This window comes from Papilio polytes, unplaced genomic scaffold, assembly GCF_000836215.1.
Source record: "Papilio polytes unplaced genomic scaffold, Ppol_1.0 DF821400.1, whole genome shotgun sequence".
NCBI classification, from domain to species: domain Eukaryota; kingdom Metazoa; phylum Arthropoda; class Insecta; order Lepidoptera; family Papilionidae; genus Papilio; species Papilio polytes.
In genome coordinates, this window is record NW_013527804.1 from 6648604 (window position 1) to 6675845 (window position 27242).

Genomic DNA, 27242 nt, shown 5'->3' on the forward strand with positions numbered 1-27242 from the left:
GGGCCATGCATTACATAAGTATGTAGTACATATTAGCGCGTGCAGCAGACGACCGTGCGCGGGGCCACACTTCCCTGAGGCGGCACACACTGCAACGTGAAGTCGTTGCACCCTAACCCGCATTTCATCGTAAACCAGTAATGAAAGTATGAATTGGCTCTAGTTGTTTATGAGTGGAAAATTAAAATAAAACAAAACATCTGTATTGTTAACATAAAAAAAAAATTAGAATACATTTTCTTATACACTAATGATTATGATGAAGTTTCAAGCCAAAAGATTGTTTTTGTTTGCTAATAATTCGTTTATTTAACTAAAATATTACAACAACGGTACCACCAGTTCCTTCTGATGTGCGTAATGTCATCATGACTGAAGACAGTTTACATGAATTGATAACAATGTGCTGCAGGCTCGGCGTGACGCGCATGCTCGAAGTCATGCGGAGCTGGTACTGCAGCCTGTCCCAATGGACAGCGTTGAGCCCGCTCAGAGGTGCTCATCACGTTAACAGTAAAATAAAAAGATAAACAAAACAATGACTATATAAAGGTGAAAAGTAAGCAGTAAAAGTAAAAGAAAACGAAAAAAACATAATGAAGAAAATGAGATTCAATTTTTTTAAATGATTTTGTTTGTCCAGTAGTATTTCCTTAAATTTCTTCTTGAAAAGGGACAAAGATACTATACGCGCAAGGGCGGGGGTAAATCATTCCAAATCTTTGTGGAGGAAAATTTGAAACCTCCTCTGTAGCTGGCACTTTTATGTTCAGGGATCTTTAGGAAATTCTCGATTCTTCTTTGTGTAGAGTACAAGTATGACTAAAGATTGTAAAATTTTTTCAAACTGCCAATTTTCGGTGACTTTATCTCTATTTTTAGCTCAATGGTTGAATATTTTCGCGTCAATTCTTTTCTCTGGTTATTTTATTATATAATAAGTAGAATCGTTTAAAAAATCAAAAAAATACATGCATATTCCCTATTGCGGATTGCAACATACCTAATTTATTGTTAGTTCCAATACAGTACTCGAGCCATGAACTTGTCTGTTTCAAATTCCCTTTTCTCGAATTAACAATATTATTCTATACTTTTACTGTTCCTCAGTAAAGACATATCTTAATTTTCTATTTAATCGAGATATTTTCGTCTATGGATTTAAGTTTATTGCTGACATTTTGTTCATGTACAAAACTCTGATTAGATTCTTTCGGACTCGTAAGATGTTGATGACGTGTTGAAACATAAAATGATTTTCGTACAAAAGCAACTCTGTAATTAATTAAGCCATTCATACTTTCATTGTATGGAATTTCACGGGGATGTACTACCGTGTAATCGAATTCAATGAGAGTTAGAAATTATATTAACTAATTACTGCCTCAAAATGTAATTTGTTGTCTATGGATTTTTTTGGAAAGTACTAGTGTTTAAACTAATACAAACATATTGTTCGTAAGACTTGTTTCTTACCACGCTTAGGTTATTTGTGCCCCCGATACACACATGTATATTTTAATAAGATTACAAGCCTTATAAAAGCTGTTTAGATTGTTATAATTTCTTATATCTATTAAATTCGACTACACAAATCACATATGTATTAAGATATTTTTATGTAATTGTTAAGTAATCGTAATAACATTCCGAAATAGAAAATATCGATGATAGCATTCCATATATATGGAAGTTTTTATTATTTGTTATCGCATTTATAAAAGTACATTATGTAGTTTAGCAAATAAGATGAAAAAAAAGGAGTAATGTCAAATCTATTAAGTGATAATTAAGTCTTCCAACATCAACTTAAGTCTTCCATCATTTTTATAAAACATACAAAGTCTTATTTATATTCTACTATTAGCAATAATAAATATAGCTTATGTTACTCTCAGATAAATCACCTTTCTTATGGTAAAGGAATTTTTGAAATCGGCCCAGTGGTTTTTGAGTGAATCAAATACATACAAGCATCCAAAAATACAAATCTTTTCTCTTTATAACATTTGTATAGATGATGCTCGTAAATGTTGACTAAAACTGTTATTTACATTTATTATTTAGATTTATAATATACATGTAGAGTATTTAATTATTACAGTGTTATTTTATTACATTAATCTGTGTTAAGACATAGTAATCAGAATAAAAGTGTAAATTCTGTATAACTGGTTTGTTATATTTTTATTATTTAATCTTGCCAACAGTGCCTCCATGTAGGTTATTTATAGATTTAAGCAAAAAACTACATCTTGTTAATAAAAAAATCATTCGATATTGTTGAGTCTTCCAGAACAATTACATTGGACTTCCGGAAAGAGCTGTGTTCGTTGTAACTGACACTTACCGCCACGTACAGTCATTTAATGGATTAAGCAGACCCTTAGTGTGTACCTTTCAAATGACACTTTTAGTTGCCATTAAGTGATTAGAGATGTGGCAGTTAGTGCTGAAATACAAATTATTTTTAATTAATGTAATAAATTGCCTTTTTGTGGCATTGTCTTTATTAAAGTCTGCTGAAAATGGCTTTTTTATATGTTCTAAGTATATAGGAGCTATTGATCTGATGCCAGCACTGGCTTTGTATTGATTTTGACATAATTATATATTAGAATATTTATATTGTTGCTGTTACTTTATTCCGGAAATAATTATTTTCAATAAACGTTTTTTAACACTACAGTTGTTTTATTTACATTTTTTGTTACTTTGTTGGTAATGGGTCAGTTATACTATTTCTGTGGTAAGTTTGAATTAAGCTAGGAATTAAATGTTATGCTAGGAAGAAAAGCCCGCCGTAAACACGAATTGTAAAAACACTTTGCAATTGCTATTAATAATTATAATTTACGACATAAGTAATGCTCAGACAAGAGAACAAAGATATCGAGTGACAAATAACTAACTAAATCTGTGAGCAAATATTTTATCATAATATTTATAACACCTCCTGTGCCGACGTTCAGGAACCTTGTGACGAAGCTGCAGAGTTCAAATTACAAGTATTACAATGCTTTAAACAATTATTTATTAACCTATACTGATTGTAAACCTATACGATATAAAAGGTTATGCAACGTGTTACTAAAACGTCTACTCTACTACACACCGTCAAGATGTCGCGAGAACTATTGAGTGCACACAGCTTATTCACTGAGAAACAGATGCACCAGATTGTAAGTAAATCTCTTGGTTTACGGTGCGCTGATGGCTGGCAAGTGATAGCCTGTGACCGGCGGCCGGCGAGCGCCGGTCTGGTGGGCTTCCTGGGCGACCACGCGCGTGTTACACTGCACGTCAAGTGCAATGGCCTCGTCAAGAAGATACGACTTTTCGTGAAGACCATGCCCGCCGCCAACCCTCCCAAAGCACAGCTTATCGACAGAAACTTTTACTTTAAGAGGGAGGCGATGGCTTTGCGGCTGGCGGAGGAAATGCGCGGAGCGGACGGTATGTAAAACTCATTTTTAACCATTCATATTATGATGAGGCATTGTTATAAATGAATAATTTATAGGTCCGAATCCGTGGACAGTGCGGGCGTATCTGTGTAACGACCGTATGATAGTGATGCCGGACTTGGCGACGCAGGGCTACCGCACTCTACCGTACAACGAGACGCTTTCGCTCCCGCACGCGTTGATCGCCGCCGCCGCCCTCGCGCGCTTTCACGCCGCCTTTGCCAATTACATTGCTGCGAGGACCGCCCGCGACGAAATCCCATATAACTTCTTGCAGGAGCACGGGGACATCATGACCGAACCCACTTTCTGCGATTCGCCCTGGATGAGAGCGGCCGCAAAACTCAGTTACAACCTGCTAAAAACACATTCTAACAAATTTGAGCAGTACCCACAAAATCTGGAGGCTCTCCTTACACAGCGGTACCTGGAGGCGTGCGCCACGCTCTCCGAGCACGAGAACACGCTAAACGTAATACTGCATAAGGACATGTGGATCAACAACATTATGTTCAAGTACGACGGCAACGTGCCGACGAACGCTCTACTGATAGACTTCCAATGCCTGCGCTACGGCCCGCCCGCTTTCGATCTCATGGTATTTCTGTACTTGACGACGGAGCGCGAGTTTAGGGAGCAGCACGAAGAGGAAATCATTCATCACTACTTCACCATCTTCTCTGCGACTTTGGAGGAAAAGACGAAGGTCGGTTTGAAAGATATGAAGTACAACATGGAGGAGTTGGTGCAGTGGTGCGAGAGGAGCCGGATGTTCGGCATGTTCGAGGCGCTCGGCATATTCCCGTTCGTGCTGATGGAGCCGCTGGCCGCGCAGCAGACGTTCGACGATGCTGACACGTTTGTGCGCTACTGCGAGGAGGACCGCAGCGCGCCGGTGCTGGCGCACTGCCGCCGCGACCCTGACTACCTGCGCCGGCAGCTGCACGTCACCGAGGAGTTCATCGAGCGCTACATTATGCAGCATTCCACATCATCGCACACTGTTACAACGTAACGTTTTATAAGATTAAGAAACGAAAGGCATAAGCCATTTTTTTTAACTAAGTAACTTAATGTGGTATAGCATTGTGTACGAATGCTTTAAAAAAGAAATATTATAAAAGATTGAATACTTTGTTCTTTTTTTTTTAATGTTGTTTTCATTGCATATTGACTTTTTCACTTTCACTTCACTTTATTTAGGGGCTCGTTGGACTCATCCGCCAATGATCCATGTGTGCAAAAAAAAATGTCGAAGTAATTGCACAAGGTTTGTGAATGTCGAGCGACTTCGGAGTCTGTTTAAGGCAGAGCAGCTCTCCATACCTGGACACACCATATGGTCGGCTCACTCATTGCCTCATTTACTTTGTGATGTACTCTTACTGACTTAATGACCCTTCAATCGTTTTTTTTTTTACTTATTTATGACATGTGACTGGATTACTTACTATGTCGATATCAATGATAAAAAATGTTCAATATTTCTGCTTAGCAAAGACTATTTTGTGTGTTCTTCTAAAATGACCTTCCAGATTCAAAGTCTGTGTAATCCTGTAACATACCAAGGTACGAGGTAAATTGGACTGCATAATGCAGCAATTCGCATCATAACCACTAACAACAATTCTCAGAACTTTGTAGAAATGAAATTATTTTTGAGCTCCTCGTTAATTAAATGTAACATCATTCGGTTTTGTGGTTTTGATTATTTTGCGTTCTTCTAATAGTCTTATTATTGTTTATTTATATGGAACTGAATAATTGGTGTCAAACCAAGCATAAGCTTTAGTTGAGATTTTTATTTGTTAAATCATTTATTTTAGAAATTAATTTAGTATTAACTTTTTTTTTTATAACATAAGGTGGCAAACGAGCAAGCGGCCACCTGAAATCGCCAGAATGGCGAAGCGACCGCTGCCCATAGACATCCGCAATTGCAGATGCGTTGCCTACCCTTATACGACAGAGGAGGAGACGCACATAAAGAGGATATTTCCCCTTCCTATGCATCTCTTCCACTGTCAAATCCACTTCCCCTTTGAATTTGAATTTGGAGACATTAAACAAACTTTATTACTTAACTGTGACACGGTCGCGCCCAATACAGTGGTCTCTGCCTACCCCTGTAGGAGTCGTGTTGTTGTTATTTATTTCTGCGGTGCAGTGCGGATTGCGTAGATGCGTTCCTGTAGGGATACTTGAACCGTGAAATGACACACTAGAGCAGCATTGTGTGCTCTATGCCAGCAGGACACGCGCTGTCGAGCGCCCGACCGGCCACACCGGACACACCGGTACACGACCTTCCAGAGGACACCCTGCACATTATTGCATCACATATTACAAACATCAAGTATGCCTATATGTATGTAATTCTTCGATAAACTGTGCGCCCATCTGAACTCAAACAAAAGAGTGTCATGGAAAATCTTGTAGCCTAGGTTGTTCCACGGTATGCAGTAATGAGTTGTTATAGTACATCTAAATGTGCTCGATAAGATCCATAGCAATTTCGATCTAAATTATGTACCTATATTAAAACGAAGCATATAGAGAATACATTTTGTAACAAGTTTTTTTCGACTTTTAACTTGATGGCCAAAAACGTATGCAGTTTGCATATTTTTTTTGTTTCCAGTAGTGGCGGAATATGTGTGTCGATTGCAAGGCGACCCCGTGCGGTGCACTTTCGTCCTCGTCCCGCCTCTTGTTGCTAAATTCATGAATCGAAGTTCTCCGATACAATCGATCTCCAGCGCGCAAAATAAGGCGTGTGAAGGTGAGCAGCGCCATGTGTCCGCGCGCCCTGCGGCCGCCGCCGCCGCCGCCGCCGCTGGGGCAAGGCGTACTGCATTGTCATTCACAACCATCTACTGTTTTTTTAGAGATGCAGTCATCACTTATTGCAAATATCAAAATGCAAAAAAAGTTTATCATATTAAACGATTTTTATTAAAATAAAGTAATAATTTATTGGCAAGGGCATGAGAGGGCTGACGCGGCGGCGGGCGGCGCGGCGGCAGCAAGGCTGACTCATTCTACCCAAAATGAGTCTCCTTGCATTCCATGCCCTTAACGAATGTGCAACTAATTATGGAAGTAATTATGTACACGTAATTCTTTTACTTTCCTTCGAACATGGCGCTGCGACAACAATCGATGTAATAATTCACATCAGTTTCACATATCTTCTTATACTTTTTACAGATAATTTCTTAGGTCATCAGATGGACAGGACAGTATCGTACTTCGGCCACATAGCAAGATCAAAGAAAAATATTTTTAATGGGTACAGAAATGTTGACAATTTCGTGTTATCGCTCAATTTAGATTCACATTTTAAAAATTGGCGAAAAAATTCACATTATCATGTTGAGAATGGGCTCCCACACTGATAACACGTCATCCATGTTCCGCATTCGCCGGCCGCCCAGCGGTGGGCCGAAAACGCGCTGCCTGCCCACTTGTTGCCTTAACAGAGGTTAAAAATAATAAATTTTGCATATTTAGAAATGGCTTAATATCCCACATTATTTAGTTTGTGATTTATAATGTTGGATTTTATATTCATCAATTTGTATTCATGAGACTTGTCGTTTATACATGAAGTAGACGAAAATCTAACAAAGATTGCTTTTCTATAAATTGTCAGCCTATCGTCAAGTTGAGTGACATTAACATCTGCGTTTTAGCAACATACGAGTAGTTCGTAATTAAAGCTGTCGCTGTTCGATTTTTATTTAAAAATGGACAAGTCTCAATTGTTTAGTAAATCCAAGTATTGGAGATAAATAAAAACATGTAAGATATAGGCCAGGGCCGGTGACATCACACTGCGACTGCGACTGCGCCGGTTTTAAGAAGTACGCCATTTTCCTGGTGCCTGCGCACGCGGCGCGGACACTGCCATGTTTGGAGGCGATAAGGCCGCCCGCCGCCGCCCGCCGCCGCCACCCGCCGCCACCCGCCGCTCGGCTAGTGCAAATATTTAGTACAAATGACTTCATTTCATTGTAAAGCTTTTGATACTTTTTGTCTTGACCTCGCACGTAATTGCTGTGCGTTTGTAAATCGTGTAAGCTCAATATAACGTAACTTTTCTTTTCTCAAGTCTCAGAAACTTTGTTTATACGTCCCGTCGTATAAAAATAATCCTAATTTTTAAAGAACCACATAATTAACTGTTAACTTACGTACTTACGCTAACCAAAAATTTGTCCATAAACCAATTTATCCTTACTTAAACGACCTATCGATAAGTTTATTAAAGTATCTCATAAGAAAATCCTGTGAAGATAAATAATTGAATCTTTGGTCCTTCCAATCGTTACATCGTTCAAGTTAATCAACGTACAAAAGTTTATCGAACCTCCATAAGTAAAACAATCAGTTCCACATTCTAACAGGAAAGAAACAGTTGATCAGTTTAATCTTAAAACCTTTTAGTTTCCAGGGGATGTTAAAGGATATTTTTGTGACAGGGGTGGTGCGTCTCCGGGAGTGGTGTGTCGCCGCATACCTCTCACTTTCGCAAAACACTCGATTAGCGAAGAAAGTGATTTATAATGCACCGTTAAGTGCTTTTAAAGTTAACTGTTAACAAAATTAAGCGTTATTCAATTGAATAACATTCTCAATACAATTAATTGTTATTCTTATTGTCGCTTTCGAATACTTTAAATGATTATAAGCGATTGTGTTGTTGTTCGCGAGTGTTTTAATAAAAATGTAGAATTCTTTGAATAGAAGATTATTGATTCTTAAAACTCCCATAAAAATCAGTCTTATTACACGAATGTACTTCACTATGAAAATTCATTAGTTGTCTTTGATAGTCTATCAGTAGCAGAAACTATAGAGTCGTAACTTCGATAGCAAAGTCCAATTGTTATGGATTTATGAAAATCTACGAGCTGTAAGTAAAGCTCCAAGTAAAATTAAGATAAGCTGAAACTGCGAGGCGAAGGTGATCCGTGGTGCATACCAACTACCAACTCCGCGGAAAGTTAAATTTAGTAGTTTAAGTTTTCACGAAATAATTTAAATCAAATTGTATTCAATTTAACTACATGTTAAAATACATGTTTTGGTTAAACATTGGATTGTTTGATATTAATTGGTGGAGGCAGAGGTACGTACATCCTGACTGAACTACATGTCTTACGTATTACTCAAAAGCTTAACATGTACATATTTTTAACTATTATGTATACGAAACCTTTTTTCATACACTCAAGGTTAGTTACATGAACACACGGTTGCCTTAAAAGGGCTTTTATTTATAAACCGACGACGTCGGTACCGGGCCTTGTGTCTACATTTTTAGGTAATATCGCTTTTTGGCTAAGAATTTAATTCTTATTCCCTTGGAAGGTTCTACATAAAAATACTTACACTTCCTGACAATATGTTTAAGATGTTAAAAGTGTAAAAATAATTAAAGCATTAACCATATCACGTTTTTTTTTTTATTTCAATGAGCAAAGTAAGGTCACATAGTTTATTTCATTTCATGTTGGAGTGAGGAAGGGATAAATAAGACGAGATTAAGATTGGTGTTAAGCCGAAGGGCAAAAGACATAAAGAAAGGGTTATGTAGTTATAGATTGGTGGAGCGGGTGTGCGGTGTCCTGCGGTCGCGGCGTAGCGTTACCACTTGCGCCAGCGCCGCTTGCGACACGCGCCGCCGCCCCGCGCCAGCTCTGACGCCAGGTCGCCACGTACATACACCCCCGCCCCCGCCACACCCTGACAAACCACTCGGTCATGATAACGAAAATCATAAGCGACTATTTTAAAACCATTAAATTAAAGTTAATTATTAAATAAAATTTATGAGATCAATTTCCCAGAATGAAGTATATTTTTAATGCCTAAGTTCTTTCAGATGAAATCACAGGCCGCCTACGCTCGTGTCCGCCGCGCGGCCGCAGACTCGGCTATCGGCGAGCGCGCTCTATGGACCATGATAAATTGTGCGCCTTCACAATGAAGTGAGGCAATTATAGATTATTATTATCTCTTTGCATCAGTAGTGAAAGGTAAATTTATCGAGTATGAAATGCAAGAAGCTTTTCTAAATATTATTTATCTACAGATATGTAGTTAGTAATTACAGGTAAAAAAGGTTATATAAAACATAGATCTTAATATTCTCATATCAGTGTTCGATGCCAAACTTCCATTGAATATTGTTAATTGTTTGTACATCTCTACAATGCAAAAGCTGCGTGCACAATGTGTCTGCCCACGGCCACGCGAGGCCTCGCCCACGCCCACGCGTGCGCCGATTCATTGGCTGCGATCCAAGGCGGCAATACATCATCACTTGTTTATAACCGTATTAAGTAAACAAATAAGTTTCTTCATGAACATGAACTTACAATTGTGATCAATCAAAAAATAATATACTTTTTCAACGATTATTTTTATTTGAAGTAGAAGGCTTGAAGTAAAAGACGACTTTTCTTTAATTTTAAGTGCTATCTTAAGTAAGGAACTTAATTGAAATACAACGATCTTGGCAACATGCCGTCCCTTACAAGGATAGCTATTCACCGTGAATACAGATTCTTTTCCTATCTTCATTAAAATCTTTAATGCCTACTAAATGTCTAATCATAGACAGAGAAAGTGAAGTCATTGTGTAGTAAAATGTGGATATCGTAAATTATTATGCGATAATTTGACCGAATGTTATATTGTTACTTGACATACTAGTTACGCACTAGACGGCGCCCTCCTCACGCACTATGATCGTGCGTCACGCGCATCACAACACGAATGTCAGCACAGCAACGCAGCGTGTCCCTGCCCTTACCCCTTTATGTATGCATAAGTGTAATAATGTGTGCCATGCTCAGCCCATTTACACGAGTTGGAAAAGGTGCAATGGATTAATGTAGTTAATCTACAATATGGTTCTTCCTTGTTATGCGTCGTGTAGATGTATGAACGAAGAAAGATAGGGTGAGGTGGGTCGAGATCTAGCCAATAGAGTTCTGTGGTCTCTGCATATCCTCTGATTTACAGGAGTTATGTTAATGTTTATAAAAAAGCTTAAACGCTGATAAGTTCTAGAATTCTTAATTACGCATTCTCTTTTAGCCGATTATCTATGATTTAGTATTTTCAGTATATGCAGATAGCATTTCTTCTCCCAAGACTGCTAAGGATAACTACGTATTTTTACAAGTGAGTCACTGTCTAGGTAGGAAGTTTACCACTGTCACTTACCAAATAAGAAGCTGGAGAGGCTATTACCTCTTATCGGAACTAAGATACGATTATCGTGTCGGATAACTGGGCGACATGTTTACGTGTCGAGGTGTCTCAGCGGCGTCCACGCGTGGGCGTGGTGACGTCACGCAGCCTGGCGGCGGACTGTCCAACAAGCCTACCGAGTACTTTTGACTATCAGATTTCAATTACAGTGATTTCTTATAGTTTATAAGCCTAATTTGACAATGTTCTGCTGCAGACCATAATTTAATTAAATCGATTACATTATCATGAAATAAAATATTCAACATCAAGCAGAGAATTTTAACTTGATTCCCAATAGTGAGAGTGCGGTACGATACGTCCCTGTCGTCCAGTGAGCTCAGTCAGGTTGCGCGCAGGCAGGTCGCAGGTTGTCGACCTGTGCCGAGCGGCGGCGGCGGCGGCGGCGGTGCGGGAACTCGCGCGATCCCGGAATGGCGACCGATTGTCTTTTTTTTCGGCTCTTGTTTGGACATCGCCAAGATTTATGCGCACCATCTCCCGCACAGCGAATTATTACATCTGCATACATTATTTATTACACTTAAAATTATTTGTAAATGTACATGTATTATTATGAGTACAGTAAACAATACTTTATTTGTATTTTATGCACGGCTCTTTCCCGCCATTTCGTATTGGATGTCAAAATGGCAGCTAGTGTTAGTTTAATTCACGGTTAATTTCTTGTCTAACATCCTGCCCACGCCGCAGCCTCCTTTAATTGCTGCTGTCGTGAATGTTATTCATAACTTTGTCAATAAAACGTAGTAATTATGTACGTGTGGGCTTGAGGAAAACTCGTAAAATAATTACCAGTTCTATATGACGACGGGTTTGACACATCGTTGAAGCAGAATACTTATTTTTAGATATATTACTTATACTTCGTGTAAACACAATCCGATATCAAAAGTAAAACCTCAAAAACCTACCAACATCATAACTCTTCTCAAAATTTTAGGGACAAAACAATATTTAAGAAATCGTGTTTATACATTTATGTAAACAAATAGAAATAATAAATACAACGAAATTCCCTTTGTTGAATGGTTAATTCCTAAATTAACTGTGGAACCTTCAGCGATAAGTAAAAAAAGGTTCGCCAGACGGAATGACGTCACTGTCGTCGACTGGAACGATGACGTAACACACTTGCATCAATAAGGCCGACATGCGCTGACGAGTCAAAACTAGCTCCGTGCTTTAGGAAACAATTTTGAGACTTACTAATATGCGTTTTTACAGCAATAATACACTAACAAAACTCACATGTATATAATTAAAACAATAGATGATTAGTACTTCTATATTTTTGGTGACATATAAAATTACCAACTTATACATTTTAAGCAAGTATCCACATAAAATTCAAGTATAAAAATTCAAACGCCATTTTACATCCAGGCCGCGCGGCAGTGGCGTCATGCTGTTGCCATCAGTCTGACTTGGCCTGCATTCTATGCTGATGACTTACTAACAATGTACTGAATATTTTATACATACTGTTCACACCGGTCTATTTACTGGGAACTAAGAGTAGGGTCCGAGCCTATATACACCCTCAAACCTGACATGTCTCTGTGAACAATGTGTTCTAAACTGCCAAAATGATTTACCGGAATAAGCGCTACTGCGAAAAGTTTATCTTAATAAGTATTAAAACAAAATGCCGGAACAGTTTCGTCTAAACAGTCCGCTCATATTTGCAATGCGATTCTCTGTTTTCAATGATACTTGATCTAGAGTGATACACGATTATGTTTTACCAATATAAATCCGAAAGTTTGTGTCTATGGATATTTATTAAAGAACGGCTGAACGGATTAGGGATAGATTACAGCCTGGAGTAGGACATATACTAATATTTAATTACCGTGGACGGAGTCGCTGGCGACGGCTAGTTATTTCTCGTATGAAACGTTAGACAACATCGTACAATGTCTTAATAAGTACATCCTAACCCCGATGTATGTGGTCTGCGGGAACAATGGCTATCGATTTAAAAACAACATTGATTTACAAACAATAATGTCGTGCGGCTGTCACGGCGCTGCTTGTGACTGCTTGTGGCAGCCGCAGAAGGGCGATGTGACTTGTGACGTCACTACAGCTATTCAAATTTAGGTCAAAGCTTCAGTAATTAAAGATTACGCGTGCACTATTTAATCATCAAGTATTAGCAAGAATCGCAATGGATACATTTTCCTTATAAAACAAATAAAGCACGTTTGTTTAATTATTGCTCGGAAATTCTGCACCACAGTTATCGCGAGACATGCTTTCTTTGCGATTTATTTTACGTTATACTTAACATCATCACTGTGATTGATGTGACTGTTGTCATTTTGACGCACATCTCAAAAATTATTGGTGCACTACCTTAAAATAAAAGAGCAACGGAATTATTAAAAATTAAATTGTAAATTGTATGCTGAATAGTAAAGGAGCTAAGGTAATAATTATGTTTTTAAATTAAAACAAAAGCCCTAAGTACATTTCGCGAGGCGAGTTCGTGTAACAGTGGACGTAACTTTCTCAGAACATTCGTCGGGTGGAGGGCACCGAAGCCTCCGGCAGAGGGATGGGAGGGCAGCCGGCAGCAGGCAACGAGGCGGCGGCACCTCGCCGGACCTGCGCCGGCGCAGCCTAGCGCGCAGTGATCGCTCGGTCGCCGAACGTACCACACGTACACATCGCTCCTAACTACGAACGCATATAAAATAAACAAAAAAATACCCGACCTTAAGTGACCCTTTAGTGCGCCGAGCGGCCGACACGAACGAACCGACTTCGCGAAGACCTAACGCTTCTAAATTAACCACTAACATACAATTGAGCTTCTATTATTTATAAAAATTAACAAAATTAAAGTGTAAATCAAAAGATAGTGTAAAGTTTTTTAAATGTTAACGGCCGGTCTCGGGTAGAATACGTCGCCGAGCTCTCAGGTGAGTTACAACTTATACCATAACTTAATTATCACTAGAACCAGTGAATCATCTCGTTAGGGCGATGCCTTTTAACTTGTTTCTAATGAGTTTGCTTAAGATATATCGTTAACGAAGACTTTGAGAATTCTGGAAATAAGTTGTAGTTAAGCTTAAAGTTTATTTTGATTTAAGCAGAATTTAAAACAAGTTAGTTATTTGCTGTACAATCAGTGCTTTACAACTGTGTTGTTGGTGGATTGATAAATGTTTAATACTCGTAGATAGTTGCTATTTTAAACCGTAGATTAAGCTAAGTCGTTAATCTGTCATTTTACTGTCGTCTTCATCTGTTTTGATTTAACTGCCGAACCATTTTTGTTTCATACATATTCATCTAATGTAAAGGGAGTAGATAATATGTTTAGAAACAAGTGTTTGTACAGTGTGAACTCAGTTAAGATCACAAAGAGGTGATCTGTATGTTCGGGTATGTTGTATTGGTGGGGCGCTGCCGGGCGGCGCGGCGGGTGCAGGAATGTTCCCGGCTTTGTCTCCATTGTATCAAAACAAACAGCCGTGAGGTTGTCCGCTGTTTGCTCACCTGTGTTTTGGAACTCTCATACACGTATCTGTAACTCGAGGAATTCTGCATCGTGTTTACATTGGAATACAAATCGCCTTATCTTCCTTCACCTATACATATTAATTAGCATCCTCATTTGTATTTACATGTTTAAGTACGCTCATTACTGTATTGAGTCTTGTTTACAGTAACTCAGGACATTCGATCATTACAGGAGACATCGCTACATACATCGGTTAATACAGTATGTGTGCTGTTAATGCACTGAAAACATTAATTTAGTTTCCTCTTAAAATTAATACATACTGCTTAAACACCAAAATATCAGTCAACCGATTTCCGATTCCTTCGATGTTGTTATACTCGGCTTTGACTGTAGATCTGTAGAATATGAGCCGCTTAAGGAAAAATTTAAGGCTTAACGGGTCGCGATGAAATTCGGTACATATGTAGAATGTAATCATGTTTTTTTTAATTCTTCGGACGGCAGTATTTCTAAAGAAAACTTTGAAATGGGATGGGATCCTGCGGGGTACTTGAACTAGGCTGTAAAGTCTAGATAGACCGATAAGCGGTCAGGTTTGAGTCCAGCCCGACAGGAACCGCGGTCACGACCGACTCAGTCGGGACTCAATGTTGCACATTGCAACATTTAAGTTCAAATTAATCAGGTAGAATACGTTAGTTAAAACAATCGTATAACTAAATTAATTAGAATTTAATAGGAATAAACGTTTTCTTGTGAAAATCTCATTAGAAATGCAATGGCATTGTAATGACAAAATGCACCTTGATAAGAAATTTGTTATAGTTGTTTATATAAATAATTCGTAAACGCGATATAAAGTTAAACTTAGGAATAACTGAGTATAGGCAAATATTAGTACAAATTTTGCTTATACTCAGTACATTCCTAAGTTTGACTTTATACCGCGTTTATTTGTAAGGCTGTTAGTGTTTAAGGATAATGGTGAATATGTTAGAATGTTGTTTGTTTGTCTGCGTTTCAATTGAATCACTGTTTAAATTAATATGAATACATCGTGACTAATTTTGATAAATAAAATCAACTAACTGCTTGGATAAGCACTGCTTAGGTTAGGTTAGATAAAACCTATACTCGAAAAAAGTAAATAAAGACTATTCTAACGACTACTGATGTACTTTTTATGGGAAATAATATAACTTACTTGATTAGCCTTCAAGTAATGAGTAGAATTACATAGGCATAATATATTCGAAATATATTCATATTTCCAGTTGCTATAGACGTCGTTAATGTCTCAGTATCAAGTAAACAAACGACGCCATCGTGGAGAGAATAAATGGAGTATAACTTTATATTTTTATGTGTTTATTCAACATCACAGTGTCGACCATGAAGTCATCATTACAAATATTGTATAAAACTCTAAAGTGCATGCAATTTATTGATCAGTTGTGATTTATAATATCTGACTTTAATTTAACTATAAACTTTTTAGGCTACATTTGTGTACTTTCGTTTCTAAATATGCATCGTCAACTTTTTAAAGCATGAAGCTTTATTATAAGCTTGGCAAGTTAAAATATTTCCCAAATATCAGTCACAAACTGGAATACCTTGCTTCAATTATTTTTCGCAGATAAGGTTTTAAATAGTGTTTCCACATTCGAGACATGTGAAGGATAATTATTGTTCGATAAACCTAAACGATGTCACACGATATAATTCGACTTTTACTACAATTAATTAGTATTTACCTTGTGTATATCGGCGGCCTCGTCTCTGTCCTCGATGCGCGATGTGTGTCAATATTGACATGTTTGGCTGCTGCTGAATCTTACCTTTGCCCTTGATATACATTAAAAAAGTAAAAACAAGTTAAGGTCTCCGAGTAAAGATAGTTTTAGTGCCAACGTCATTTTTTCTTTGTCGGGCGCCTTTTGTTATACAATGTGTCTTGTAAAATAATGAACTATTTAATTTAGCATTATTCCATTTTAATGTTACTAAATGCTTGTTGTTTATTAAAAAGAGGTTTAATACGATAACGCCTTTTTATTCCGAGTTGAATATATTGCATCAGAGATGTGCAGGTGTGTGTTATCGCCGCGTCGCGTCGCACGCGCCCTGCGCCCGCGCGCCGTGCTGCGCTGTGCCGTGTGCCCTATCGACGCATTTCGTCTAATCCTCCACTGACGGTATCTCGTTTGCTTTGTCTCCTATTTGTCCATCCGCATTCATATGTCGGTTACTTGATAACATTAAATAAATAGAAAATTTTCCAATTAATTGTTGTATTTATTTGTTTTTATTTAATTCAATAATCGATAAATGAAACATGGTTAAGATGTATGGGCTGCCGTTTATACGAGTACGATAGCAAGATTTTGATGCCTATATCTCGCTGATAATGATTGATCAAAGATGTTCAGCCTCACTGTCACATTGCGGTAGAATAAGGGGGTCTCTGTTCATTCGTTGTTTACCAACCATATAACAATATTTGACACAATTTGCGCAGCGGACCAACCAGTTTTCGCAGTTTATTTAAATAGTTTAGCGATGTGTCAGGTCGTGTGAATGTTGGCACAAACTGAAGAATGATGTTAGCATTTATCTGTAACTATTTTTTTGACAAAATACATTGTGATGTTTAATCATCGTTTCGAATGTTTTTAATATGAAAATGTTTTTTTTTTTTTTTTAATATGCACATCGTGTTATGTAATGCGTTATCATAATGTTCAGACGTAGTTCTTTTATGCGATACGTTAATATTTACTTAATTGTTTTTTAATGATACTGAACTGGTTATGTTTTTTTTATCTAATATAAAATATTCAAGATATCACTATTTAATATACTGATAAAAAAATATATTAAAGCTCTTGAAAAATAAAACTCAAATTTTCATACTCAAAAACTCAGCTCAACTCAAATTATCGCGTATGTTAATTAAATGTATTTTGTACCAAGTACTATCTGTGTACAAGTATTAATTGCGTAGAGCACTTTCTAAATACAGCAGCGAGTGTCGCCAGAGGGCGCCACCGCACGGGATCCAACACCGCACCTAATTAGCTGCTACAAGCCCTGGCACAACATCCCACGCCCAACGCACTTGCCCACCATTCACACCCTTAGAAAGTAACAGCTAGCATACCCTACTGAGTAATCATTAAATATAAATCGGTCTCCAGTGCACTTCTCTCAGAGTTGTAAAGTTTTCTCCATTTAGTGTATAATAAAAGCATTAGTATCCCTTAGTGGCCACTTATCCCGAGTGCTGCAGTTGGGTAAACATGCAGCAAACAATGATGTTTAAAAGGTTATTTGCAAACACAAACTAACCTAAAGTGTATCTATACATTGTGGATTAATATTGAAGGAATATAGCAATATATTACAGCTAGATAAATAGAAAATAATAAAGAATAGTTACAATGTAACTTTACCGCTGTCGTCAGCTGTTAGCTCGTGAGTGCGCTCCTGACACAGTGGCGGTGAGATGAAGCGACACCTCTTCAGGTATCGCTCCAGCTCCCGCTAATGACAAACTAATGACTTCATTGCGCGTACCCGAGCGCGTGCGCTGCGCAAATCCAAGTCGCCCACGCATCTACTCGCCCTCACAGTTAGAACTCTTTCACATTAACTGGAAAAACGCGCGTCTACAATGAAGTAAAGAAAATGTTAAGTTCACAAATTACAAGCAATAAACCCTATACATGTATAGGTGGTACAGCGTTGGTTGGCGCTTGAAACATTATTCGATTTTTAGTCGTGCAACTAAACAGTTGAATTTGCTTCAAAACAATCGACAATCGGTAATCTCACAACAGCTGTAACATAGATTAGTGAAAGGTGTGCGCCCGCTCTAAATCATAATAAGTTTAAAGTCGTATCATCAAGTGTGGACAGGCTCTAACATTATCAAATCGGGCGATGACGTGACACAGCTAGAGACCTCAATCACTTGCTTTGTTTACGATCTTCTGGAGGATATGCTGTTTACGAACGTCCTTCATTTCTGTACCAAATACGTTTATATAGCGAATAACACTGATTCTTCCTTGTTAAATCTGTTTACGTAGTGTTAAAGATAATTTGTGACATTCTAAGTGTGGCGGATATTGTCATAGTTAAATAGCAAACTCCCACTCTCCTAACAACGTTGTTGCTCTTGATTCCGTATTAATACCATGTTGATTATAATTTAGCATAACTTATGAAAGGTTCATTGTCCGGACCTCCAGATTTGGTAGGGAGCTGGGGAACCAGTCTTTGGTCGTGGCTTCGCTTGCTTATGTTTGTCATATGAAAATTAAAAAAGAATTAGGTCTTTTCACACAATCAGGCGCTAATGGTTTAATAGGTTCGTAATTAATTACTTTGTACGTAGTGTTGAATTCTTGTATTTCCTAGTTATAGTTAAATATCGTTTGAATAATGTCTTTGTGGAGTGTACCGCGAGTTTGCACTGCCGGAAACAGCGTAGAAATTGTATTGTTTTTTCCCTTGTTTTCTACCTAACTACTTAGAAACTGAGTAACTAGGTACAGTAATTATTTATGTGAGTGATGTGATAAATCAATGTTGTTTGGTTACATCTCATTTGAATGATTCAAGATACTGAATGTTAATTGAGCAACTAATTACATTATTATTAATTAAATGTTTAGTAATCGGTACATTAATTAAAAGTTTTACGAGAGTTTGTAATATACTTTTTAAATGAAATGTCCCAAGCAACATTTTTATTGTTTCGAATAACGTAATGGTAAATGAAATATAATTTCTCAATTATGTAGGTACTCGTAAAATTTCAACTATCTTTCTTAATCGTTGTTCTAATTTAATAGTTTATTTATTTGTACAAACAAATAACTTAATGATGTAATACTCCTTTGGGTTTTTAATTTCTCCCTAAAAGTATATAAATACAGTATACTAAGTAAATCTATTTGTCTCGTTTATAAGTGATGAATTGTTGTCACTAATGCATTCTCAGAATGAATCTCGGATGGGTACTGGTGTGTTGAGCCGCACGTCATCACCCCGGCGGCTCAGTGACTCACAGCCGCGGTATGCGAGCCCGCGGTCGGCGGTTCCAAACACAACTAAAACAAACATCACCGCCAATTCTTCACAATTAAAGTGACACTGCGGAATGTATGATCGCTGGACACTGATTTGACAAAAAAACCTTTTATCTACTGCCACTTCTTACTGTAGATATCTTCGTACTGAAGATTGCTGAAAGTCTTCCGGCTTAGTTTTCACTTAACAACTACTGTATTCTTTTTCTTATAACAGTCATGCTGCCTGTTCTCCCTTGACGCGGAAGGGCCAAAGTCTTGTTCGTTAAGATACTTAATACTTTGGATTTCGGTTTTAAATTGATATATCAGAATAACGTTAATTAAAGATGAAGATGTTATGATCCGCGGACGGAAACCCGCACGAGTTCGTATTTACATGTGTCATGTGACAGTATCATTGTGTCGGTGACATTTGCAGGAAGTTTTGATGTGGAATCCGGTTCATACATACTGCAGAGAGAGTAGTACAATGCTCAGTGGCGTCTTCTCTTTAGTAGTCACGGACAACTGCCATAATTAAATCAAATACATCTAGGGACTTATCAATTGGTTTAAAATTAGAAGTCGAAAGTGCGTTAAGTTGGTTTAACTGAATGTTTCTGTCCTTGTTATCAATACTTGGACTTAAATCTCACACTTAAGCTTTTCCTGTACTTCTGAAATATAGGTTCGTTTTCGGATTATTCTTAATATTCCAGTAATTAAAGAAGAAATATAAATGACTTGTGATAGTAAAATCGAACCTAAATCACAGGTTATGTGTTGTGTGTATATGCATAGTACAGGTGGGCGGTGGGCGGCGGGCGCGCTGCCCACGCGCACTGGACCAACCTCGCAGCCGGCACTCTCCTCAGTGTCACTCCTCACTCCTTGCGCCTCACGTCTCTGTGTATCCTATCTAACTTCTGGTGTTGTTTTGGTGAGTGAAATGTTACAAAGTCTGAATTAAATTTTCTTTAAAGTTGATATTGTGTTATTGTGGTAATATTTGTCAGTTTTTCTAGCCGTAAGTTTTCAATGCAAGTGCTGAAAGTCGTTATCTCTGTTTTTTAAAAGAAATATACATTTGTTGTTGTATATTCGTTATTTCAGTTTTCAATTAAGTTTTCTGAAACCACTTAGGAATGAGTTTGTGTATTATGTTGAACCTAATATACTCGGAGTACATTGTATGTTGAAATATTAGTACATTCAAACTGAAATTTAAATCTTTGGGATCTTAGGTGTCGAAGTTAGGCTACTTATGCAATGAACGAAACAGTAACTTGCGGTCAGTGTAACGTACACTTGTATATAAACTACGAGGCAAAAGGTATTTTACACTTTATTGATTTCCTTTTGTATAATTCATCTCATGTTTTCTTGTTCCGTTCATCTCAGGACATAAGAGATGTGATCAGGTTTCCATATCGAGTCGTGTGAAGTTGCCGACTGCTTAATATGTATACTCACTGATTATATTACTTACGTGTGAATTATTTAATATTATGCTAAAATATTAGCAACACTATACAAGTCACACGTTTTGTATCGTGTTTTATATTTTATTTTTACAGACTTGCTGTTTTTGTTATTTTTACTAATAGAATATTATAAGCCTTTATTTGTGTAACAACCGAATTTACCTAAAGACCCATTAAAGAAACAAAGCTGAAAATATTTTTTATTGTAAAGCAAATACAGTCGATTACTTTTGATAAGGCCATCCTTGTTAACGAGGCGCATTATTGGCGCGGCTGATGTCACCGCGCGAAATAAATTTGCGACCGCGAAATCTGCGAGCCTGTCGCTGTCGCACCACAAACGCTCTCTAACCCTGGTGCGGGTACAAATTCAGTCCATTTTCTTCTGATTAATCGCTATACAGTCATAACAGGCACGAGTTCAAATTGATAACTATTATACAAATTTATTATAACTGCGCTAGATGCATACTTTGCGGTCTTGTAGACCCCAAATAATGTACATTTAATGTGACAAATCTACACTGAGGGATGCCCAGATACAACAACTGTGATTACGTCAGTAACTTAATTGACCATAAAATAATTCTGTGTGTAAGTATAAGAGATCTACCTATGTGTGTGAGACGTAGCCTTCACGGCCGCCGACACGTTAGCTGCACTTAGCTCCTCACACGACAGTCCCACCGTTTTGTTCACACACAAACTATTAAGTCATTTGTAACAATAAATAAAATCCTCGTACATAAGGATACCAAAAGTCAATTTAAATACTAAAGTGCTAAACACGCGCTGCAAAATTTTTAGCAAACAATTCATACTACGGACTATCATTGACCAAAATATCAGAACACTATTGTTGTTTGTACGCAATAGAAGTACTATATCTAATTCAAGAACAGAAGTTAATGAATAATCTTTATCGATAATGCACAGTAAAACTTTAATTATTAAAATGTTCAGAAATTGATACATTTGATAAAACAACTTGCTCATTGTCGTCAGTACAGACTATAAAACTTGTTGTAATCTGTATTAATTAAGAGTTCAAAGAACACACAATCAGCGTTCTTCTTTATTAAGGGAACTAGGTCACCATAACTTTAGTTATTGCTTTTAATATTTTATCATGTGGAGTTCTAACGTAACCATTTAAGTGTATTTATCCATTAAAGGAAGTGAAGTCCGGGGGTGTAGACATGTCTAGTTCATTACGTACTATTCGTCTTCATTGTCGCTGATTGCTATCAAGTAATGGGATTTAAAGTGAAACATCAAGGCAAAGGTCGCGCCCTCTGTCGGCTGTCCGCGTGGCTGACAATCTGTTACAAACAATTTGTCTGATTTTGAACAATGGTGGAATTTTCGGACAATGGTTTAATTTGCTAATGGTACAAATAACTTCAATTATTTAAAACAAATGTCTTGAAAAAGATCTCACGAGGTGAATCTCAAAACACAGTTGTTTTGAATAGTTAGTCGTGAAGTTTTTCTCATCGTGAATGAATATGTCGTGCGTTTGAACACTACAAAAAAACATCTCTTATTGATTGACAGTGACACAGTACTTCCAGAAGTCAGATATACTACCTACAATTACACCTCACAGTGAAAAGTCATTTCTTAATCTTACTAATATTATAAATGCTAAAGTTTAGATGGATGGATGGATGGATGTTTGTTAGCGTTTGTAGCCTAAACGGCTGAACGGATCTCCATGAAATTTGGCACAGGTTTAAAGCATAGTCTGGAAGAACATATAGGCTACTTTTTATCCCGGGATAAGTTACGGTTCCCGTGGGATTCATTAATTTAGTTTTTTAATGTTTACTCGATCATTCTGCAACGGTTCAACATATCTTATTGAAATTTGGCACAGATATAAAGCAAAGTCTGGAGTACACATGGGATAAGCTTCATCCCCGAGGTGTCCGGTTCCCGAGGGATACGTAGCTTTTTGTTATTTACATAGTTCGTATATTTTCTAATACCTCGCGGACGAAGTCGCGGGCAACAGCTCGTATTCCTTTAATAATTACATCATATCTTGTATTACAACAAAACATATAATTATGTACGACAATATGAAACATAAAGACAAAGAAATCCTGAAAGACTGTAAATAAATTTAACGAATTACAGTACTTAGGTGGTACAGAAGTAAATGTCAATGTCACCACATTGTCTGATGTATGTAGGAAGTCAGCCGACCTTGCGCTTTGAGCTACGACGTGAAGACTAGACGATCACTATACTATAGTTTACTGCTTCATTAGCACATGTTATTGTAACTCTGAGAATAGTTTGCATTAGCTTAGTCTACTTGATAACTTGTTATGTCTTTCTTTCGCACGTAAATCAAAACTTATTTCTTAACAAACGGATCAAGAGCTACTTGTTCTTATGTCAAGATATAACCATAATCTCATCATAGCTCATTCGAGGTCATTTTTAATCCATCATTTTGTTTAAATTTAAGTAATTTTGTTACAAACGAGGTATAATTAATAACAAACCGCTTAACTAAGCATCGATTGGTAAATACCATTTGAAAAATATTGATGGTGTTTTGTTCGCAGATGACTTTCGTATTGTGTTGACATTAACAGCAGCTGCCATTAGCATTGCAAACATTTGAAGATCATAAACCTTGTCCTTGCGGAGGCTGTAATGTCGGCAAACAGAAATAATTGATGTCTGTTCTAATCTTTCACTCCCACGCGTGTCAAATATAACATCTCTGTAATCGTCAGTATTTGGACTTCATAAATAAAGTAGCTGGTATTTAAATTGTGATTAACTGCTACACTCGGATTCTAAGCAATTCCTAAGGGCAGATTTCGTACACTTAAACGACACTTAGAATAAATAAATAGATGCGAAATAGACATCAATTAAGTCTCGTCTATTTACTAATATTGGTAGATTTTACCAAAGATTTGACACAAAATTAGCCAGAACGATGCGTCAGTACCTGGGTTTAGGTACGCTGTTAACAAAGCTGGTAAACGCTGTAGGAAACCAGTTCTGCCAGGAACATACAGCTATGCGTTATATTGTTGCCACGATCCACGATGGCCATTCGCGGCCGCGAAGTCAGGACAAAGAAAAGGTTAAGGGTACAAGGCGAACCAACTTCAAAGGATACGTTAAACTTTCACGTATTATTCCGTCAATCATTGTTTTTTATTTAAAATTTTAATTAATAAGTGGCCCTTTAAAAACGATGTTTAAAGTTATATCTTTAAAACATAAAGAGTTGATACGTGACACTTGAAAAGTATGGACGCCGTAGTGACAGGCACCGAGGCTCCTTGGGCCGCGTTACATCAGGGTTCTCGGGAATGCATCACAGCATTAAACAATTTATAGGTAACTGCTATTCTATGAAATGATAAGAACAGTCAGTTTCGACTATAACTAGCGAACATCATATATGACTCGTTTCTTTTTTTATCAAAATTTCGGTTTCAAAGAATTATATCATTTTATGTAAAAACGAAGTAAACGATTGTAAAAGCGGGGGCGACGAATGTTATAGAAGGACGAGCCATGTCGGTGCGGCTCGCGGTGGGCGGGCGAGGCGGTTTTATAGGTCCTAGAGCTGCTGCAAGTTATTGCCTGTCTGAGGTAATGTCTGAGATCACTTGCTAATGCCATAATCCGCGCTCACGTCACCCGACTCACAGCGCGTAAACATTGGACAATAAAATAAATCGCTCATACGTAAAGATATTTTACTTTGTTACGATTTGTTTTGTACTTTTATCCGTGACTTTTAAGCTATATTTAATGTTTAACCATACCAAGAACTTGGTTAATCAATGTAACACAAATATGTGACTCATTTTATATAACCAAAAGTCAATTGTATAAATAATAACAATTCAATCGTCAGTTTGCTCGTCTTTGAGTCAGTAAGCAAACAATAGATGGCTGATAACTTTGTTAATATCATACATAGTATTGTGCCGCGGATCTCCATTGTGTGATTGTTTGTATGGAACTTTCACTATCCGTTGGCTTCGTTAGATGTTCTTTAGTATTCAATGGAGAGTAACGCGGAAACATTTAGGACGAGGTAAGACGACGTCGCGGATATGGTGTTTGAATTCACTTTTCTATGGCGTTTGAGAAAGTAGGCGAACCAGAACAACATTAATACATACTTATTAACAGACGTCGTTAAGTTTTAATCGTAATCTATAATTGTAATAAAAAATATATACTGTAACGAATATGTGGTAAAAAGAGTTCGTATTTTAGTAAGGTTGGCAATAGCCTTTAAAGTATCGTCATTTGAATCATCTTAAAAGTTTAAGCGATCTGTGTATGCCCCAGGGCGCCCCGTCCGGTCCTCTCAGGCCCACTGACTACAGACTAAAGGCCGCACATTTGCATATCGTTACGCTTCTTATATCATTCTCTTCGCATACCTGTTCTGCCCCGTGCATAGATCAACGGGAACAGAGTCGACGCTAAAACATTTTTTATGTACGCATATACAAAATTATATGTACTTTTACAGAGTTTCCTAGATGTTAAAATATTTAGTAATTTAGCTAGACTGAAGAGCTCTTTAAGGAAAGAGGAAATTTAGTTTTTCTTCACCCTTTTTTTACATTTATAAACAACGCCTACATTGAACCTTGTTTTTGTATTATTTCTTACAATGTAATACAAAAGCAATGTTTACAAATACGACACATTATACTCACCGTTACTCATACAATAATATTTAGTTAAAACATAAATAATGTAAGAAAGCGTTGACCAATGCAGAATAAAATTCAGTTTAATATCTGGTTAAATAAATCACTGGACCCTTTTATATTTACTGTTCAAGGAAGGCTTATGAAATTTACGACCTTGTAATACATATTTCGTTTACAGAGAAACCAACGCTATAAATTTGCACATCTAAAGACATTTAGGGCTTTAAAGTAGGTTATTATTTCTTAAAGTAAAAAAAAATTGTTCTACTATAAGTATTGTTCATTTTATACGATGTTATAAAAATGTATTTTCGTGAAGTACTCGATCTCTGAGACGCACTTGCGCTATAAGTTGTAAAGTACACATTGTCTATGTATCTCCTCTGTGGGACGTAGTCAAACCGCGTTGACCGGCGCGCGGTTCAAGGGCCGTGGCGGCTTGCCCTCGCTGCCCTCGCAGCCTGCCCGCTGCAACACTTTGCCATTGTATCACTTCTTGTGAACACTTTCGTTCTCATCACTTCACTAGTATGAACTTATTAACCTCTCGATGATCACAATTTTTAAAAAGGCTTTGACTAAGTTTTCACATAGGCGCAGTTGTTAAAGTAAAAACATTTTCTTATTTGGGCGTTGCATTTGACTCAATTTGTTGAATTTTCATGTATTTTTGCATTAGGTGGCGCCTATTACAAAAAATACAAGAAATGAAAACGTCACTTTAACTCTTAGAATATAAGAAAAACTAGCATCAAAGGTGATAAGCAGATCTAGTACATCTGTTCTTGGTTCGTCAGTTAATTTTCTGACAATCTTTGGCCAAGGCTACGTATTGCAATTGTGAATACGGTACTTAGAATATTTAGCTAGAAGTGCGCGGGCGTGATCTCTTCCTTAATTATTCCCATTTTAAATCCCATTCGTCAGCAATTACAGCGCGCAATGGAGACACATGCTACCGTTTATTTACCATTCATTAGAGATCGTCCCACTACACACGGCCACGGACAATGTAACATTTTGTACACAACTATTAAAGTTTTAAAAATTACCACTTTATTTTACCGACTGTGGCTTGAAAATTCTGCATATCTATTTCTATTTCATTTCTTTAACAACGCAATAAATTACGTCAAATGCTTACGATGAAACTAATTTTTAAGACTTTATTGAATATTAATTGACATGCGCATTAAAAAAATATAAAAATCACATCACATTTGTTAGCGTTTGTGTCGTTGAAGAGTTGTTTATTGCGGTTACATGAAAACATAAATTTTCGTGTTATCAGGAGTGTTGTTTAGCTACGAGTATCTACTATCGACTATCGAGGAACACTTTTAGTGAGGCAACTTTTAACGGCTGCCATAGTACGATACACGAGGTAGGAATGTGTCGTGTGTCGACCCACCACACGAGCCATGTTGCACTCATTTTATTTCATTGGCCACAGATACATAAAGCAGTTGAAAAATAAAAACATGTACTCGTATTAAACAACTTATGTCAGGGTAGGCATAGTGTCGCTGCATCTCGCGACTATCCAGGTCAGCGTCCATAACTGGCGCAGGAACATGTGGGGCGAGGGCGAAGCCCTATATGGCCGCGGCCTCGCACAGTCGCAGCCCGGCCATATGTCTCACTGACTCCAAAGCAAGGTGCGCGACAAACATCTCGTTTAAGCTCGTGTTTGTATAAGGTCGACCCCTGTCACCTCTACAGACCAT

The 27242-nt window shown here is 37.5% G+C and overlaps 3 protein-coding genes across 3 annotated transcripts in view; all 3 read left to right on the forward strand.

Annotated features, from left to right (window-relative positions):
• The window catches only part of LOC106108746 (protein deltex), a 3942-nt gene extending 3412 nt beyond the window's left edge, over positions 1-530 (forward strand). The window contains exon 4 of the mRNA XM_013290006.1: positions 413-530. Coding sequence (XP_013145460.1) covers positions 413-530 — 118 coding nt within the window. The remainder of the gene's footprint in view (positions 1-412) is intronic.
• A 2592-nt stretch (positions 531-3122) lies between these two features.
• On the forward strand, positions 3123-5093 carry LOC106108747. The gene is made up of 2 exons (XM_013290007.1): positions 3123-3456; positions 3524-5093. Exons 1-2 carry the CDS (start codon positions 3123-3125, stop codon positions 4480-4482), a joined length of 1293 nt encoding a protein of 430 aa, XP_013145461.1. The 3' UTR covers positions 4483-5093.
• An 8290-nt stretch (positions 5094-13383) lies between these two features.
• The window catches only part of LOC106108748 (microtubule-associated protein futsch), a 43991-nt gene continuing 30132 nt past the window's right edge, over positions 13384-27242 (forward strand). The window contains exon 1 of the mRNA XM_013290008.1: positions 13384-13684. The gene's annotated coding sequence lies outside the window, so the exon portion shown is untranslated. The remainder of the gene's footprint in view (positions 13685-27242) is intronic.